This window comes from Fringilla coelebs, assembly GCF_963513975.1.
Source record: "Fringilla coelebs genome assembly, contig: SCAFFOLD_124, whole genome shotgun sequence".
Lineage (NCBI taxonomy): Eukaryota > Metazoa > Chordata > Aves > Passeriformes > Fringillidae > Fringilla > Fringilla coelebs.
Window position 1 is genome coordinate 124,340 of NW_028167555.1, and position 15,147 is coordinate 139,486.

A 15,147-nucleotide genomic window follows, 5' to 3' on the forward strand; every position below is an offset into this window, starting at 1 on the left:
ACATGTCCTTGTCCACAACTTGCTGGGGTAGAGCACTGAGGGGTTTTGGGGACGCTTGCAATTCACTAAATGGTCCCAGCTTGGAGCTTCCAAGGATCTGTAAGTTCAAAATCTGGTTTAATTCAGAGTTTTTAAATGACATTTAAATGAAGTTTAAAGGAGAAGTTAGAAACACTGGGAGCTCCCAGTTTTAGGGCACACCCCAGTGGGCATTGCCTCTTATCCCATTTTTGGGGCACAGCTCAAACGTGTGCTCCCACCCATCCCAGTTTGGGAGAACAGTCCAACTGGGAGCTCCGCCCCATCCCAGTTTAGGGGCACAGACTCACTGGGAGCTCCTTCTCATCCCAGTTTGGGTTCCCAATTCCTGGGTGTTTGGTGTCTCCACCCCCTCTCCAACCCATTTAAAAATAACACTTTCCTATCTTTTTTTCCATAAAAATCTGACACCAAATCCCACTTTTACCCAAAATAAGTCTTTATTGAGGATCCACTTGTGGCAATACTGCTGGGCTTGAGGGAAGCTGGGATTTGGCAAAAAAAAAAGGGATTTTTCTGAGGGATTTGGCTGAAAACTTGGGATTTCATGTAGGATTTGGCTGAAAAACTGGTATTTCCCCCAGTTTTGCCTCTCCCACGTATGTTTGGCACCTGAAGGGTCCAGCACTATCCCAGATTTTGCTCCAGCCCCCCAAACTGGGGGACAAGCCCTCTAGGACACCCCCTCACCCATCCCCTGCCCTTGGGGCATGCCTGGATCCCCCCCAACATCCCCCACCCCGTACTCCAGTGGGGTCCTCCCTGTGTCCCCCCCAGTCCCCAGGACAGCCCCCAGCAGCTCCAGGGGCTCCACGGGCCCGGGGGGCTCCGGGTGCTGCTGGGTCCCCTCGGGCTGGGGGAGCCCCCCGGGGTGGCTCTTGCTCTTGTGGGCAGTGACGTTGTCACGCTTCTCAAACCTCTTGCCACACACGTCACACGGGAATTGGTAGAAGGAGTCAGCGTCGTGTTTCCTCATGTGCCAGTTCAGGGAGGCTTTCTGGCGGCAGGTGAAGCCACAGATCTCACACCTGGGGGAGATCCCAGCAGGAGTAAAAAACCCCAGGGGCCAGGCACAGGGAGAAGCGGCCCTGCCGTGCTCGGGGCTGGAATGTGCCCTGGGTTGAAGCTCCAGTGCCCTCCTGGCATGAATGGCTTGGACAGGAATTGTCCTTCTGTTCCAGCTCATTAAGCTGTGCCTACTTAAACACCACTCTGGAGCTGCTGCTGGGTCTGGACACAGCCAGCTCCAAGGGCAGACACCTGGGGAGGAATCTCAGCCTGGCTTTTGGCTGGAGGAGCTGATTTTGGGTTGGAAAGGGGGGCAAGAGACTCTGAGGCTGAGCAGAGCTGTAGGAATGGGACTGGGACTTACTGGAGAGGCAGGGATGAGACTGTGACTTGGCTGGCAGGTGGGAAATGGGACTGGGATTTACTGGAGGGGCAGGGATGAGACTGTCACTGGCAAGTTGGAAATGGGACTGGGACTTACTGGAGGGGCAGGGATGAGACTGTCACTGGCAAGTTGGAAATGGGACTGGGACTTACTGGAGGGGCAGGGATGAGACTGTCACTGGCAAGTTGGAAATGGGACTGGGATTTACTGGAGGGGCAGGGATGAGACTGTCATTTACTGGCAAGTGGGAAATGGGACTGGGATTTACTGGAGAGGCAGGGATGAGACTGTCACTGGCTAGTTGGAAATGGGACTGGGATTTACTGGAGAGGCAGGGATGAGACTGTCACTTACTGGCAAGTGGGAAATGGGACTGGGACTTACTGGAGGGGCAGGGATGAGACTGTGACTTGGCTGGCAAGTTGGAAATGGGACTGGGATTTACTGGAGGGGCAGGGATGAGACTGTCACTGGCAAGCTGGAAATGGGACTGGGATTTACTGGAGAGGCAGGGATGAGACTGTCACTGGCAAGCTGGAAATGGGACTGGGATTTACTGGAGGGGCAGGGATGAGACTGTCACTGGCAAGTTGGAAATGGGACTGGGACTTACTGGAGAGGTAGGGATGAGACTGTCACTGGCAAGTTGGAAATGGGACTGGGACTTACTGGAGGGGCAGGGATGAGACTGTCACTGGCAAGTTGGAAATGGGACTGGGATTTACTGGAGGGGCAGGGATGAGACTGTCACTGGCTAGTTGGAAATGGGACTGGGATTTACTGGAGAGGCAGGGATGAGACTGTCACTGGCAAGTTGGAAATGGGACTGGGATTTACTGGAGGGGCAGGGATGAGACTGTCACTTACTGGCAAGTGGGAAATGGGACTGGGACTTACTGGAGGGGCAGGGATGAGACTGTCACTGGCTAGTTGGAAATGGGACTGGGATTTACTGGAGGGGCAGGGATGAGACTGTCACTGGCAAGTGGGAAATGGGACTGGGATTTACTGGAGGGGCAGGGATGAGACTGTCACTTACTGGCAAGTGGGAAATGGGACTGGGATTTACTGGAGGGGCAGGGATGAGACTGTCACTGGCTAGTTGGAAATGGGACTGGGATTTACTGGAAGGGCAGGGATGAGACTGTCACTGGCAAGTTGGAAATGGGACTGGGACTTACTGGAGGGACAGGGATGAGACTGTCACTTACTGGCAAGTGGGAAATGGGACTGGGATTTACTGGAGGGGCAGGGATGAGACTGTCACTGGCTAGTTGGAAATGGGACTGGGATTTACTGGAAGGGCAGGGATGAGACTGTCACTGGCAAGTTGGAAATGGGACTGGGACTTACTGGAGGGACAGGGATGAGACTGTCACTGGCAAGTTGGAAATGGGACTGGGATTTACTGGAGGGGCAGGGATGAGACTGTCACTGGCTAGTTGGAAATGGGACTGGGATTTACTGGAGGGGCAGGGATGAGACTGTCACTTACTGGCAAGTGGGAAATGGGACTGGGATTTACTGGAGGGGCAGGGATGAGACTGTCACTGGCTAGTTGGAAATGGGACTGGGACTTACTGGAGAGGCAGGGATGAGACTGTCACTGGCAAGTTGGAAATGGGACTGGGACTTACTGGAGAGGCAGGGATGAGACTGTCACTGGCAAGTTGGAAATGGGACTGGGATTTACTGGAGGGGCAGGGATGAGACTGTCACTGGCTAGTTGGAAATGGGACTGGGACTTACTGGAGGGGCAGGGATGAGACTGTCACTGGCTAGTTGGAAATGGGACTGGGATTTACTGGAGAGGCAGGGATGAGACTGTCACTGGCAAGTTGGAAATGGGACTGGGACTTACTGGAGAGGCAGGGATGAGACTGTCACTGGCTACTTGGAAATGGGACTGGGATTTACTGGAGGGGCAGGGATGAGACTGTCACTGGCTAGTTGGAAATGGGACTGGGATTTACTGGAGGGGCAGGGATGAGACTGTGACTTGGCTGGCAAGTTGGAAATGGGACTGGGACTTACTGGAGAGGCAGGGATGAGACTGTCACTGGCTAGTTGGTAATGGGACTGGGACTTACTGGAGGGGCAGGGATGAGACTGTGACTGGCAAGTTGGAAATGGGACTGGGATTTACTGGAGGGGCAGGGATGAGACTGTCACTTACTGGCAAGTGGGAAATGGGACTGGGACTTACTGGAGGGGCAGGGATGAGACTGTCACTGGCTAGTTGGAAATGGGACTGGGATTTACTGGAGGGGCAGGGATGAGACTGTCACTTACTGGCAAGTGGGAAATGAGACTGGGATTTACTGGAGGGGCAGGGATGAGACTGTCACTGGCAAGTTGGAAATGGGACTGGGATTTACTGGAGGGGCAGGGATGAGACTGTCACTTATTGGCAAGTGGGAAATGGGACTGGGACTTACTGGAGGGGCAGGGATGAGACTGTCACTTACTGGCAAGTGGGAAATGGGACTGGGACTTACTGGAGGGGCAGGGATGAGACTGTCATTTACTGGCAAGTGGGAAATGGGACTGGGATTTACTGGAGGGGCAGGGATGAGACTGTCACTTACTGGCAAGTGGGAAATGGGACTGGGATTTACTGGAGGGGCAGGAATGAGACTGTCACTGGCAAGTTGGAAATGGGACTGGGATTTACTGGAGGGGCAGGGATGAGACTGTCACTTACTGGCAAGTGGGAAATGGGACTGGGATTTACTGGAGGGGCAGGGATGAGACTGTCACTGGCAAGTGGGAAATGGGACTGGGACTTACTGGAGGGGCAGGGATGAGACTGTCACTGGCAAGTTGGAAATGGGACTGGGACTTACTGGAGGGGCAGGGATGAGACTGTCACTTACTGGCAAGTGGGAAATGGGACTGGGACTTACTGGAGAGGCAGGGATGAGACTGTCACTGGCAAGTTGGAAATGGGACTGGGATTTACTGGAGGGGCAGGGATGAGACTGTCACTGGCAAGTTGGAAATGGGACTGGGACTTACTGGAGGGGCAGGGATGAGACTGTCACTGGCTAGTTGGAAATGGGACTGGGATTTACTGGAGAGGCAGGGATGAGACTGTCACTTACTGGCAAGTGGGAAATGGGACTGGGATTTACTGGAGGGGCAGGGATGAGACTGTCACTGGCTAGTTGGAAATGGGACTGGGACTTACTGGAGGGGCAGGGATGAGACTGTCACTGGCTAGTTGGAAATGGGACTGGGATTTACTGGAGAGGCAGGGATGAGACTGTCACTGGCAAGTTGGAAATGGGACTGGGACTTACTGGAGAGGCAGGGATGAGACTGTCACTGGCTACTTGGAAATGGGACTGGGATTTACTGGAGGGGCAGGGATGAGACTGTCACTGGCTAGTTGGAAATGGGACTGGGACTTACTGGAGAGGCAGGGATGAGACTGTCACTGGCAAGTTGGAAATGGGACTGGGATTTACTGGAGGGGCAGGGATGAGACTGTCACTTACTGGCAAGTGGGAAATGGGACTGGGACTTACTAGAGGGGCAGGGATGAGACTGTCACTGGCTAGTTGGAAATGGGACTGGGATTTACTGGAGGGGCAGGGATGAGACTGTCACTTACTGGCAAGTGGGAAATGGGACTGGGATTTACTGGAGGGGCAGGGATGAGACTGTCACTGGCAAGTTGGAAATGGGACTGGGATTTACTGGAGGGGCAGGGATGAGACTGTCACTTATTGGCAAGTGGGAAATGGGACTGGGACTTACTGGAGGGGCAGGGATGAGACTGTCACTGGCTAGTTGGAAATGGGACTGGGATTTACTGGAGGGGCAGGGATGAGACTGTCACTGGCTATTTGGAAATGGGACTGAGACTTACTGGAGGGGCAGGGATGAGACTGTCACTGGCAAGTTGGGAATGGGACTGGGATTTACTGGAGGGGCAGGGATGAGACTGTCACTGGCAAGTGGGAAATGGGACTGGGATTTACTGGAGGGGCAGGGATGAGACTGTCATTTACTGGCAAGTGGGAAATGGGACTGGGACTTACTGGAGGGGCAGGGATGAGACTGTCACTTACTGGCAAGTTGGAAATGGGACTGGGATTTACTGGAGGGGCAGGGATGAGACTGTCAGACTTACTGGAGTGGCTTCTCCCCGGTGTGAATCCGTCGGTGGATGATCAAATTGCTGCTGGTGCGGAAGGAGCGTGCACAGAACTCACAGATGTAATCCCGCTTGTCTGGGAGGAAAAGAAAAGGGATCAGAGCTGATCCAGCCTGGAAAAACCTTCAGGGCCCTCAGGATGTGCTTTGGGAGCAGGGAGACTTCCCAGCATGGGAATGGAGAGGATGAGGGAGAGATTCTGGGAGCAAAGTGATAGCTCCCAGGGATGGGAATTTGGGAATGGGTGGGGAAGGGGGCCCAGGAGGTGTGAATCCGATGGGAGCAGGTGGAATCCACACAGTGGATGGAAGTGTGATTCATAAGGGATCCTGTGAAAGGATGTGTGATCCCTGAGAGGAGCCAGGATCCATACAGGGGAGTTGTAACTCCTGCAGGAGGATGTGTAATCCTGGATTACACCTGGATTACACCAGGGAGGTGTAATCCACAGGGAAGGAGGTGTGATTCCCCTGGAAACGCCCCTCTCACCACTGTGCAGCTTCTCGTGTTCCTTCAGGTGTTTCTTGAAGTTGAAGGACTTCCCACAGCTGGGCTCAGAGCAGGTGAAGGTTTTCTGGTGCACGTGCTGGTACTTCTGGTGGTGCTGCCAGGGGAAAAACCTATCAGCTCCCAGTTCCAGCTCCATGACACCCCACCCCAGCTCCCCAGAAAGCCTTGGTCTTTGCAGGCACTCACATTCAGGTACTGGCGGTTGGAGAAGATTTTGCCACAGCCTTCAAAGTCACACAGGAGGATCTCACGCTTTGCTGCCTTCCTGATAGAGAAAACACGGGAAAAATCATTATCAGGAAGGAGGAGGAGGGTTGGAAAAGCTTTGGAATATGGATCTGCCCCCAGCTCCTTCCTCCTCACCCACCTTCCCTTTTTCCCACCCATCAAATCTAAAACGAAGCAAAAAAAACCCTTTCAGAGCCTGCTGCTTGTCCTGCTCCTCCAGGGAATGCCTGGGAGCTTCCCTGGCCCCTTCCCTCCTCTTTCCAGGTACCTGATCCTCTTGGGCCCGATCTGAGCCACGTCCTTGTCGCTCGCCCGTGGCTGCCTGCAAGAGGAAAGAGCCATTTTGAGCCAGGCCCTGGTGTCCCCCCACTGTCCCCAGGCCCAGAGCCAAGATTCCCAAGGAAATCCCAACCATTAAATCATCCTCAGGACCAGCATTTCTCCCGTTTCCACCCCACGGACAGCAGGACACTCTAGAACAAACACATTTCAGGCATTAAAATAAGAATAAATTCTTTATTGCTTGTTACAAAACCCTTTTCACATGGTTTGGACGCGTCCCAGGACACTGAAATTGGCTCCCAGCCTGGTTTGATCTATAATTCATCCATAGCTCCCTGGAAACAGCAGCTATTCCTGGCTGTCACCCTGGAATTAAGGAAAGATCCATTAAAAGTGGATTAAAGTGGGGTTTGGGGAGGAGAAATAATGGGATGGTGAGAGATGCCAATGCTCAAGCATGGATTCAGCCTGGGATTTGTCCCAAATCTCTTGAAAACAGGTTTTATCAGCTCAGGGTGACTTTACCTGGGGAAGGGAGAAGAGGAGAAAACCCCTTAACATCTGGAAGGTCCTGCTTTGCTCAAAAGCCAGGATTTTTTCTCCCATTTTCAACTTGCTGTGACAAAAGGCTGGGGAGGAGGGGGGGGGGGGGGGGAATTAACCGAAAGATTAAAAATATGATCTCTGTCACCAAGCTTAGCCCAAAAAGGGCTGACCTGAAGCTTAGGCTTGGCTTTGGGAGAGGGCAGAGAGCTGCAAGCCCCACTGGTGCCTCAGAAAAGCCACCAGCCTGTAGATAAAACTTTGGACATACTTGGAGGGCTAGACCATGGGATTTGGGATGGAAATCAGGCAGAACCCAAAGAACACCAGGAACAACCTCACATTTAATTCACTTTTGGTCCCCAAAAGAACCGCCCAGATCAAACACAGACTTTTCTACCCCCACATTGGATTTGGGAGCCTGGGATCTGCGTGCCCAGCGATGGCAGGGAGAGGGGAAGAGCAAATTCCAGCGTTACCTTCATTGGGATTGGGCCTCCAGGAAGGGTGTTCCCTCTTCCAGCTGCATCTGGGGTGGTTCTGGAGCTGCTGGGAGAGAGGAGGGCATTCAGCATCCCAAAAAAGGGGGATCCAAAGGGATCAATCAAAGCTGTGAGGGAGCAGCACAACACTCACCTGGGGAAACGGAGGCGTTATGGCTGATTGCAGGAAAAAGGGGGATTTTACCCCCTTAGGGTGTCAAAAGTGTAGGAAAATCCATCCAGGTAAGGTGTCTAGGCGTGTTGGATCTGAGGCCATGCACAGACCAAGCCCCAACCAAACGTCCTTTAACGCTTGTGCAAAGCCCCAGTGAATCCCTGAGAGCTGATTTCAGCTTTTTTAGCTTAAACATTGAATTTTGTGTGCCTGGAAAGGCGAGCTGGAAACACTGGGCTGCAGAGCTGCTGGAGAAGCCGTAGATCCATCAGTGGAGGAGATTGTGGTGGGATTGATGGATTTTGGGCTGCTCCATCTCCAGTCCAGTGGAGGCTTCAGTGCCCACCATGAGTCTGGTTCAAGGGGTCTCCGTCCCCCTCCGTGGCAGCCCCAGCTTTGGCTGCCTCTCCTTGTTCCCTGAGCACCCTGGACCGGCCCCACGAGGGACAGGGTGGGTGACACCAGGCTCATGAAGCCCCTGCAGTGATGTTTGTGAGCCAGACCCCCGTTTGTTCACTCAACACCCAGTGAAACCCAGAAACAGCTCTGCCCTGCAGTCAGCAGCATCGTGGGGAGGGGTGAAACCCCCCCTTGGGGACACTGAGCTCTTGTCCCATGGCCAGCAGCACTGGACACTCCCAAGATTGTCACCTATTTTATGGAAAATCCTTTTGCTAAGATCTTTTCTCCTGAGAAGCTGAGGAGCCTCAGAAAAGAAAAGTAAATAATAATTATCTGCTGCTGTGGAATGCAACAAGTGCATCTTTGATTAGTCTCATGTAGTTGCTTTTAATCAATAGCCAGTCGCAGTCCAGCTGTCTCAGACTCTCTAGTCAGTCACAAGATTTTATTACCATTCCTTTCTATTCCTTGCTAAACTTCTAATCAAATACTTCCTTTCCATTCTTTTAGTATAATTTTAATATATCATTTTCTTTGAGTATAATACATATCATAAAATAATAGGTCAGCCCTCTGAAACGTGCAGTCAAGGTTCTCCATGTCTCTTGTCCCGAGACCCTTGTGAACACTGCCACACAAGATGATGCCTCTGACCCCCTCCCCTCACCTTTGTGACTCACCTGACCCGTCCACTCCTCTCCTCCAAGGGGCCAGGGCTGGGCAGGGGCTGCTCCTCCTTGATCAGCTTCCTGCGAGCCTTGGGCTGGCTCTGGCGTCGCTGTGGCTCCGAGTCGCTGTCGGGGGCACAGAGAGGGGTGGGTGAGGGGGGCTGGGGGCTCGATGGGGCGAGATATGGGTTGGATCTGGTAGGAAATGAGTTGGTTGGACATGGTTAGACATGGGTTGGTCATGGATTAGACTTGGTTAGACTTGGCAGGACGTGGGTTGGACACAGATACGGTACGACATGGTTGGACGCCAGCTGGACACAGCTGGACACAGCTGGACATGGCAAAGACTCCCAGGTGAGACAGGATGAAGATGCCTCTCCAAAATTCTGTGCCCTTTGACCCCAGAAACCCCTTATTTTAACACCACAGGGACACTATTCCCAGCTCCTCCCCGCTCTGCCAGGGCAGCTGCAGCAGGACAAGCACGTGGCACAGACGTGAGGCCTGAAACCCCTCCAGTGCAGTGTTGGTCTGGACTGGGACGGTGTCAGGAGCACCAGGGAGTGGCTCCCACACAATCCCTGTCCCTGCAGGCCCCCTCACAGCTCTCTCACCTGTCCAGGGATGGGTGATAGTTCTCATCACGCAGGTCATCCGTGTAGGCCAGGTCATCACCCTTGGCAAAGTCCTCATCCTCCTCTTCCTCTTGGGGCTCAACTCCTGGCTCTGCATCGTCCCCTGGGATGGAGCTGCTGGACAATGACCTGGACAACCACAGACAGTCGTGTTGGCCAACGCTGGGGACACGGGGATGGCTCAGGGCCACATGCCACCGTTGGCCTCGCCAGGGGATGCTTGTGGGTGCCACCACTCACCTTTCGCCAGCTGCCGCCACAGGCCCTGGTTCCATTGGCACCTGGGGGGCTAGAAGGGGACAGGAGGGTGGTGACGAAGGGCTGGGAGAGGTGAGGAGGGTGCAGAGTTGGGAAGGATGAGGGTGTTGGAAAGGTCTGGGGTTGGGGCAGATCCTACTGGGATGGTGGTACTGGAACTACCCTATAATTGGGAGCGGGGCTGAAGGTGGGCAATCAAGGGGAGCTGAGGGCAGAAAGGTGACCTGGAGGAGCTCACCTGTGCCACCATCACCACCGTGTCCCATCTCCTGTGCCCGATCCCCATCACCACGGGGTGACCTGGCCGTTCCCTCTGCTCCAGCCTCCTTGGCGCCCAGCGTGGCCCTGCGGAGCGAACGCCGGCGCCCAGCGCCCGGGGAGGGGCCGCATCCCTGGGCTGCCTTCAGCGGGTCACAGGAGGGGCTCTTGGGGACCCCAGAGCCACCCCAGGAGAAGCGGTGCCCAGCCACACACTCCCAGACCAGCGGGGCTGCCGTGCTGCCCGCAGCTGGCAGCTGGATGTCCGGCACAAAGCCACACTCCTGGCCGTGGCCGTGGGACAGCACAACCAGGCGCTGCAGGGCAGCCGGCTGGAGCCGCTCCAGCTCTCCTGGGAAAACAAAGAAAAACAGCCTCAAAATGGTGTTTTGGGGGGTTGGTGGGACACCTGCAAGGCCCTCTCCACCTTCCTCAGGCTCTTGGGGTCCTCCTTGTTAAGAGGAACTGTCAAACAGCTAACCAAAAAGGGAGCTGGGGATGCCAAAAGCAGGGAACACAGAGAGGATTTGCCTAGTGCTTGGCAGGGCGAGCAAACCCAAGAGCAGCTCCAGGTGCTCCTCCAGCACCCAACCCAAGAGGAATCCTCCCTCTCCACCATGAACCCCTAACGGACCCAAAGCACTGGATGCCAACACGGAATGGGGAGGGAAGCACCTACCTGTGCTCCAGGTGCAGCCATGCGAGCTGTACCTGCAGGGGAGAACAGAGGTGAGCAAGCAGCAAGCCTGGATTTTTCCCATCAGAGTCGGGTTTTGATGGGGTTTGAGCCCCTCCCCGCTGACCTGTCGAGCAGGAACTGCGCCAGCTGGGAGTGCAAGGCGAATCCGAGCTGCTCCTTGAGGCGGCACCAGCGCTCCAGGTGCCCCCCGATGCGGATGCGGCACTTGCTGCGCCGCGCGTCCAGCTCCCGGCGCTTCTGCCGCCGCACGCACTCGGGGGCTTGGGGGCGACCCCCGCGGGCCGCGGGCTGGGGGCACACGGGGGCGTCAAGGGGGGACACGGGGCTGCTCCGAGCCCGGAGGGGTCGGGTGGGGAGTTTGGGGGTGACACATGGGAAGGGGACATGGGCACGGACGGGTGCGCGGTGCTGGGGGGCACGGGGGACACGGGGATGTGCTGGGGGGGTGACAGGGGACGTGGCGGGGAGAGACGCAGGGGTGGCGCGCCATCATGGGGGGGGGTTGGGTGAGGAACTGGGGTCCCCTGGCTCCACAGTGGGATTATGGAGGGGTGGGGGGACACAGGAGGTAGCCTGGGGACATTGGGGGGGGGGGGTCACAAGAAGGGGGGCGGGCACTGCCCCCAAGCCCCACCTCCCGAGGCCTCGCCCCTCGTCTTGGCCCCGCCCATTCAACGGCCGTCAGGGCCTCGCCCCCATTAGCCGCACCCCTATTAGCCACGCCCCGTTTAAGCACAGCCCAATTTAAGCCCCGCCTCCTTCCGCCGTTCCCCCGGTCACCCCCCCCGCCTCCCCCGTCCACCCCCGCCCGTTCCTGCCGCCGGGCCTTAAAGCGGATGGGCCGGCAGGAGAACGGAGACGGGCGGAGCGGAGAATGTTCGCGACTCCACCGCGCTCCCGCCGCCCTCTCCGCCCGCTCCCCGCCATCCGCGAACCTCCTGCGCCGCTCCGGGCTCCATCCCGCGCCGAGAGGGCCCCACCCCGGGCCGTGCCCCCTTTAAGAGCCGCCGGGCCCACCCCCGCCCCGCTCACGCCGCTCGTGGGCCGAGCGAAGATGGCGGAGGCCCCGCCCCCCCCCCCGCCGCGCGTGCGCGGGAGCCGCGAGGGGCGCTGGGAGATGTAGTCCGGGCGCGGGGCATGATGGGAAACTCCGGCCTGTGGATGGGGATGGACACAGGGAGAGACGGGGGGGGACACGGGGGGACACGGGGGTGTGGCGGTGTTCGCAGGGGTCCCAGGACAAGGGAAGAGATGAGAACCTCGACTCCACGCTTCAGACGGGCGACTTATTGATTTATGATATCTATTATATTAAAAGAAAATTATATACTAAAACTATACGAAAACAATAGAAGAAAAGATTTCATCAGAAGGCAAGCAAGGAAAGGAATGGAGTGATAATAAAATCCTCGCTCCGCCCTTCGCCCCTCCCCACCCTGCGCCTGCCCCGTCCCTCTCACGCTCCACCGCCCTCCTGTGACTCCCTGCAGGAGGGGAGGGGGCTTCAGGGGGTCACCAAGGGCCGGGGGCTGGAGGGTGTCACCGGGACTGGGGGCTGAGGGGAGGGGGCTGCAGGGTGACATAGAGGATGGGGGCCGAGGGGAGGGGGCTGGAGGGTGGGACAGAGCAGGGGAGCTGAGGGGAGGGGGCTGCAGGGTGTCACCGGGGGCTGGGGGCCGAGGGGAGGGGGCTGGAGGGTGTCACCAGGGTCTGGGGAGGGGGCTGGAGGGTGTCACCAGGCTCTGGGGGCTGAGGGGAGGGGGCTGCAGGTGACACAAGGGGCTGGGAGCCGATGGGAGGGGGCTGCAGAGTGTCACCAGGAGCTGGGGAGGGGTCTGCAGGGTGTCATAGGGGTCTGGGGGCGGAGGGGAGGGGGCTCCAGGGTGGGACAGAGCAGGGGGGCAGAGGGGAGGGGGCTGGAGGGTGTCACCAGGGTCTGGGGAGGGGGCTGGAGAGTGTCACAAGGGTCTGGGGGCCGAGGGGAGGGGGCTGGAGGGTGGGACAGAACAGGGGTCTGAGGGGAGGGGGCTGGAGAGTGTCACCAAGTGCTGGGGGCCGAGGGGAGGGGGCTGCAGGTGACACCGGGGGCTGGGGGTCGAGGGGAGGGGGCTGCAGGTGACACCAGGGGCTGGTGGTCGAGGGGAGGGGGCTGGAGGGTGTCACCAGGGGCTGGGGAGGGGGCTGCAGGGTGTCATAGGGGTCTGGGGGCGGAGGGGAGGGGGCTCCAGGGTGGGACAGAGCATGGGGGGCTGAGGGGAGGGGGCTGCAGGTGACACCAGGGTCTGGGGGCTGAGGGGAGGGGGCTGCAGGGTGTCACCAGGCTCTGGGGAGGGGGCTGGAGGGTCTCACCAGGGTCTGGCGGCTGAGGGGAGGGGGCTGCAGGTGGTACCAGGGGCTGGGGAGGGGGCTGCAGGGTTTCACCAAGGGCTGGGGGCTTAGGGGAGGGGACTGCAGGTGACACAAGGGGCTGGGAGCCGATGGGAGGGGGCTGCAGAGTGTCATAGGGGTCTGGGGGCGGAGGGGAGGGGGCTCCAGGGTGGGACAGAGCAGGGGGGGTTGAGGGGAGGGGGCTGCAGGTGTCACCAAGGGCTGGGGAGGGGGCTGCAGGGTGTCATAGGGGTCTGGGGGCTGAGGGGTTGCAGCTGGAGGGTGTCACAGGCGGCTGGTGGCCGAGGAGAGGGGGCTGCAGAGTTTCTTAGGGGTCTGGGGGCTGAGGGGAGGGGGCTGGAGGGTGGGACAGAGCAGGGGGGCTGAGAGGAGGGGGCTGGAGAGTGTCACCAGGGTCTGGGGGCTGAGGGGAGGGGGCTGCAGGTGACACCAGGCACTTGGGAGGGGGCTGGAGAGTGTCACCAAGGGCTGGGGGCTGAGGGGAGGGGGCTGGAGGGTGGGACAGAGCAGGGGGGCTGAGGGGAGGGGGCTGCAGGTGACACCAGGGTCTGGGGAGGGGGCTGCAGGTGACACCAGGGGTTGGGGAGGGGGCTGCAGGGTGGCACAGAGACGCCGAGGGGCTGCAGTGGGGAACTCGAGGGTGACACAAAGAGGGTGAGGGGCAGGGGGCGCCTTGAGGGGCAAAGTGGGGGTGCCTGAGGGTGACAGGGGCAGCAGCCCTCACCCCACCCCAAACTCACCCTAAAAATCACCCCTAACCAGGAGGAGAGTGCACGGTGGGGGTCAGGGGGACAAGGGACAGGGTCGGGGGGCTTGGGGGGACACACAGACATTGAGGGGCAAAGAGGGGGGGTCTGACAGGTGGGGAGCTCACACTGAGGGTTTGGGGTGCAAAGGACTTGGGGTACAGGCACAACCCTAAAGGTGGGACAGCCCCAGAACCCCCCCAGCAGCTGCAGGCAGTTACCCCAGTTTTTTAGTTTTTTTTTTTTTTTTTTTTTTTCCAGGTATTTTTAAGGATATTTTAGTGGTTTGTTTTTTTTTTTGTTTTGTTTTTTTTTTTTGCAGGCATTTTTTAGGGATTCTCGGGGAATGTTTAGGATGCCTTTTCGGCTTTTAAAAGAATTTTTTTTAGGCTGTCTCGCTACTAATTAGAATTTTTAGGGGTATTTTTGGGTATTCTTTGGCTTTTTTAGGACTACTTGCAAGGTTTTAGGGCTTTTTGAGGAGCACTGGGGGTAATGTGGAGGACTTTTTTAGGACTAGGGTATTTCTAGGGTCTTTGAGGGAATTTATGAAGGTTTCTTTCAGGGTCTTACCAGGGCATTTTAAAGACTTTAGGGGTGTCCTTAGAGCTCTTTTAGGACCCTTTAGGGATTTTTAAAAGGTTCTTTGGGGATTTTTAGAGGTGTCTTAGGGGCTTTTTAAAAAGTAGGGTATTTTTAGGGTATTCTGATGCTATTTTTAGGTTTCTGCAGGGTGTTTAGGACACTTTGAAAAGTAGGGCTTTTTTAGGGAATTTATAGGGTTCTTTGGGTCCTTTCGGGGCACGGCAGAGGCTGAGGGGCAGCTTGAGGGGCAAAGAGGGGGCTGGAGGGTGGCAGAGGCTGATGGCTGGGGGGCAAAGGAGAGGGAATAAGGGTGACAAAGAGGGGCTGAGAGGGGGATTGAAGGGCAAAGGGGGGACTTGAGGGCGACAGGAGCTGAGAGGGGACTTGAGGGTGACAGGAGCTGAGAGGGGACTTGAGGGGCATGGGGCAGCTGGAGGGTGACACCGAGGGGCTGAGAGGGGGCTTGAGGGGCAAAGGAGAGGGATTAAGGGTGACACACAGGAGCTGAGGGGCAGCTTGAGGGGCATGGCGGGGGCTTGAGAGTGGCAGAGGCTGGGAGCTGAGGGAGGAGCAGGGAGAGGGGACAGTGGGTGACACACAGAGATGCTGAGGGTGGCAGGGGCAGTGGGAGGGTGACACCGAGGGGCTGAGAGGGGGCTTGAGGGGCAAAAGGTGACACAGAGGAGCTGA

The 15,147-nt window shown here is 57.2% G+C and overlaps 1 protein-coding gene across 1 annotated transcript; it reads right to left on the minus strand.

Moving 5' to 3' along the window:
* Positions 1–431: 431 nt before the first annotated feature.
* ZNF692 (zinc finger protein 692) lies at positions 432–11,778 on the minus strand. Its single transcript, XM_084227293.1, has 12 exons — positions 11,674–11,778; positions 10,842–11,026; positions 10,718–10,749; positions 10,019–10,390; positions 9,763–9,811; positions 9,502–9,651; positions 8,897–9,010; positions 6,601–6,654; positions 6,291–6,369; positions 6,084–6,198; positions 5,571–5,670; positions 432–1,067 (listed from the first exon to the last, which is right to left on the minus strand). Exons 1-12 carry the CDS (start codon positions 11,695–11,697, stop codon positions 713–715), a joined length of 1,629 nt encoding a protein of 542 aa, XP_084083419.1. The 5' UTR covers positions 11,698–11,778; the 3' UTR covers positions 432–712.
* Between the last annotated feature and the right edge of the window lie 3,369 nt (positions 11,779–15,147).

What these genes read in the sequence shown, in the direction of transcription:
- ZNF692 (XM_084227293.1), bottom strand. Translation starts at nt 11,697, where the DNA reads ATGGAGCCCGGAGCGGCGCAGGAG. An exon ending in AGCCCGGAGCGGCGCAGGAG is followed by an intron (nt 11,027 to 11,673) that starts GTTCGCGGATGG and finishes GTGTGCCCCCAG; the next exon opens with CCCGCGGCCCGCGGGGGTCG. An exon ending in ACCGGGGAGAAGCCACTCCA is followed by an intron (nt 1,068 to 5,570) that starts GTAAGTCTGACA and finishes GATCTCCCCCAG; the next exon opens with GTGTGAGATCTGTGGCTTCA.